Source organism: Limulus polyphemus, unplaced genomic scaffold (assembly GCF_000517525.1).
Source record: "Limulus polyphemus unplaced genomic scaffold, Limulus_polyphemus-2.1.2 Scaffold2914, whole genome shotgun sequence".
Classification (NCBI taxonomy): domain Eukaryota; kingdom Metazoa; phylum Arthropoda; class Merostomata; order Xiphosura; family Limulidae; genus Limulus; species Limulus polyphemus.
In genome coordinates, this window is record NW_013668524.1 from 39,378 (window position 1) to 43,274 (window position 3,897).

Genomic DNA, 3,897 nt, shown 5'->3' on the forward strand with positions numbered 1-3,897 from the left:
TGGATGAAAAGAAGAGAAGAAAGCAGTATATCTGGCAACGAGCTTGGAAATAACAGCCACTGGAAATACTTCGACAATTGTCAGCAAACGACAGACACAACTATAGAGCACTGGTAGCTGCTTTAGATCTCAGGTATGGAACCCAAAATCAGTCTGAAGTCTACAGGGCTAGGTTTAGTATGAGAGTCCGTGCTAAAGGGGAGAGCCTGCAAGAGCTGGCACAGGATTTGGAAAGTATGGCACACAAGGCCAACCCTACTGCACCACCCGATGTCCTCAAGCTGTTGCTGAGGGATCAGTTTGTAGATGCCTTGGACAGTCCACAACTGAAGATACAAGTAAAGCAAGCACACCCCTCTACTATGCAAGATGCAATGACTAGAGCTCTTGAATTCAATTCCTATGTTAAGTCCAGCACAGAGGTACCAAGGTTGGTACAGTCATCAGGATTCAAGGCCAGAAAAGGTCAGCTTTCAGAGAGGATTGAGGGACTTTGCTGGCACTGTAACAAACCTGGGCACAAGAGAGCTCAATGCTGGAAACTTCAACACAGGGAAGATGCCACGGCAGGAAAGGCTGCTACCCAGAAAAGTTGTTGGAACTGTGGAGAGCAAGGACATATGAGGAGCCAGTGCAAGAAGAATACTATCAATAAGTCAGCCTCGGGAAAACCAGTAGTGGTTGGTGTTGAAGGACGCCCATCAACCCCCATCCTGAAAGTCCCAACAGCTAAGTGTGAAATGGCAAACACACATAGTGTCTATGTGACAGGAAAGCTGGATGGCCAAATGTGCAACTTTGTCATAGATTCTGCATCTAAGCAAATCCTTGTGAGCATCAAGGTGCTGGATCACAAAGGAGTACCAGAAGTCATACAGAAGCTCTGTGGCCTGACAGGACATTATGCAAGGTTGTGGGGACCAGTGTGAGTAACTATCGAGCTGATGGGCATGAAAAACAGACAGAAAGTATACTTGGCTGACATTGAAGACCAATGCATATTAGGATTGGACTATTTAATACTGAGAAAGTGTGTAGTTAACTTCGATAAAATAATGATTGGAAACAACAAAGGCCAAATTCCAGTAAGTGTTGCTGCATCTGTTGATTTGCATGTCACAGCACTTAAATCAACTACATTACCCCCTATGTCAGAGAAGATAATTTAAGGTAGGATAAAAGAACATCCCCAAGGAAGCCCAATGCTTGTGGAAGCAGTGGAAGACCCATCCAGGCCAACGGATTTGAAAATTGGAAGGTCACTTGTGGCTGGTCATCAAGTAGTACCCATAACAGTGGCTAATTTCTCTAAATGTGAGCAGACACTTAAGGAAGGGTCATTGTTGAGTGTGTGCCAGGAGGTAGAGCCAGTCAATGTTAAAGCAAGAAATACAACTATAAAGAAAGGACATACACTCCCAGAACATTTAACTGGCCTCTATAAGAAGTCCATGCTCTATAAGCATAGTCCATTTGTCATCATCACAGGCTCTTCAGGTTAGGGAACTTTTGGCAAATTATGCAGACGTCCTTTTGAAAGGAGATCATGACCTCAGCTGCACAGACCTTGTGGAGCACAGAATAAACACAGAGACGGAGTAAGAATTTCTACGGAAAATTAACAAACGAACAGAGACGTAACAAATCCATATTATCCATTACGCTTCTGTTGGTTCAATAACCTATATTATCCATTAGTCTTCTATTGGTTCAATAACCTATATTATCCATTAGGCTTCTATTGGTTCAGTAACCTATATTATCCATTAAGTTTCTACTGGTTCAATAACCTATATTATCCATTAGGCTTCTACTGGTTCAATAACCTATATTATCCATTAGACTTCTGTCATCTTAGTCTTCTTTGTATTATTAATAAGTCCAACAAGTGAACCTTTAACTAAGCCTGTGACTGTACATGACAATTCCTAAAGCCACCATCAGTGCAGTTCACAACTCCTGTTCATCTCAACATTATAACAAATCCAAAAACTTGTTTTGAAAAATAATTGTTTGTTAATGAAGATTTATTCACATACAAAGTTAATGGATGTTTTTTGTCTATGATATTTGGATATCAAAGGCAGACATCAAGTTATATATCAGTTATAGTATGAGAGTAGTTTAAAAACAAAGCTATGTTAATGGTTTTACAAGTAAGCCTGTAACTAGAATTTATTTCCATAAAAATTGTTTCACCACATTTTCCTAGTGCTACTCAGAGTTTTCTTGAAGAATTCTTTCAACTTTAGCTCTCAAAAACAGTTATTTGTTTGAAAGAACCATGGTTGGTTTTATATTATATAGCAAGCAACTTATAATATTGTAAAAAATACATTACACTTAATTGATTTATATTCATGACAGCAAGATTCTGTGTCTAAGATTTTTAGCATTATTTTTCTGAGTATCAGTTTAATGCTCAAATTTTGGTAGTTGTTTAATCAAATGAAGAAAGTATAGAAAATTTGATTAAAATTATTTAAAATCATATTTAGTTATCTCAAAAACTATTTATGTTGTTCTTTTTGTTTTGTGCATTTGTAATATATCTATAAACAAGTAATTTTTGAACTTGTAAACATTTGAATTTCACATTTATTACAGCGATAGCAATCATTCCGGCCATTCTGCAACTGTGTTTGTTACCCCTTTGTCCTGAGAGTCCTCGGTACTTGCTCATTTCTAAACAAGAGGAATCCCTTGCAAGGGAAGGTAAGAAATTAAATTAATTGATTATTAGATTATAAACATTGTATATAAAGGGGATTTATTTTATAATTTCCTTCCCAGTAACCAAGACAACTATAAATAATTATATTTTATATGATTTATAGCAATTTCAAAATAACACCTGAACAGTGGGAACTGTTTGTATTTAAAAACTATAGTATTATGTGTAATGGGATATACCTGTGGACATCTGGTAATACTGTAAGTTTTTTATTAAAGAATGTGGACCATAAAGTAAGAAATCAAATGATAGATTAATGCAGTATATAATCTTTTCTTCACTGAAATTTATGTTTTGGTGAAGAAAAGATATTAACAAATAGGTATGTTGTTGTTTATGGTGGAGGATACATTTATGGTGCATTTCATGTATTTTCCAGTATTCTTTCTTTAAATTATGATTTCAGTCTGCTATTGAAAAATCAATATTTCATAAGATAACAATTTCCGTTAAGAACGAAATGTATAACTGTAAACATACAGTTTAGTCTAGATTTTGAATTGCCTGTGTCATTGTGACTAGGTGTTAACTTTTGTGGAACAGAATTTTTACTGAAATCAATAAGCATTAAGATAAGAGATGTTATTCAGGGATGTACAAAATGTGATCAACTAACAGTACCAAACTATGGGGCAATCCACTTATCCTGAAATTACTAGGTTAATTCTGGTTGTTTGAACTTTAATCCAAAATACATCTTCGAAAACAAAATATTTTGAAGAATGGACACATTTAATTACTAACCCTGCATATTTATTTTACTATTAATTGTGAATAAATTACATACTTTTCTAATCTTGTTTACCTAGACTTGTTTGAAAACACAAGAAGTTTTATCATTGAATAAATCACTGTGCTTGAGTGATATTAATTTATAATCAATATCATTTTTCATTTAATTCTTTCTTTTTGACTGTTTAATATGTAAATAAAGTAAAAAAGTAGCACATAAGTAACTAATGAATTAAACTCTTAGTTAATCTAATATAATGTTATGTCTCCGTTTGTTAATTGATTTTTTGTAAATTTGTTCCGACGAAACTTCAGCGACATAAGTCCTTTCTTAAATAAAACTGGTTTATTCTTTCCGAATACAACTTTACGATACACTCAACTTCAACAGTTGCGCTATAACAAACTATAATTCACGTCTCACGAGCTCG

The 3,897-nt window shown here is 35.0% G+C and overlaps 1 protein-coding gene across 4 annotated transcripts in view; it reads left to right on the forward strand.

The window, feature by feature from the left end:
- Positions 1-3,897, forward strand: part of LOC106468202 (glucose transporter type 1-like) — a 63,855-nt gene that overhangs the window by 37,945 nt on the left and 22,013 nt on the right. For all 4 annotated transcript variants that reach the window (XR_002612585.1, XR_002612586.1, XM_022396540.1 and 1 more), the window contains exon 6: positions 2,608-2,715. Coding sequence is in view for 2 of the 4 variants with exons in the window: in XM_022396540.1 (XP_022252248.1) it covers positions 2,608-2,715 (108 nt within the window). In the remaining 2 variants the exon portion in view is untranslated. The remainder of the gene's footprint in view (positions 1-2,607; positions 2,716-3,897) is intronic.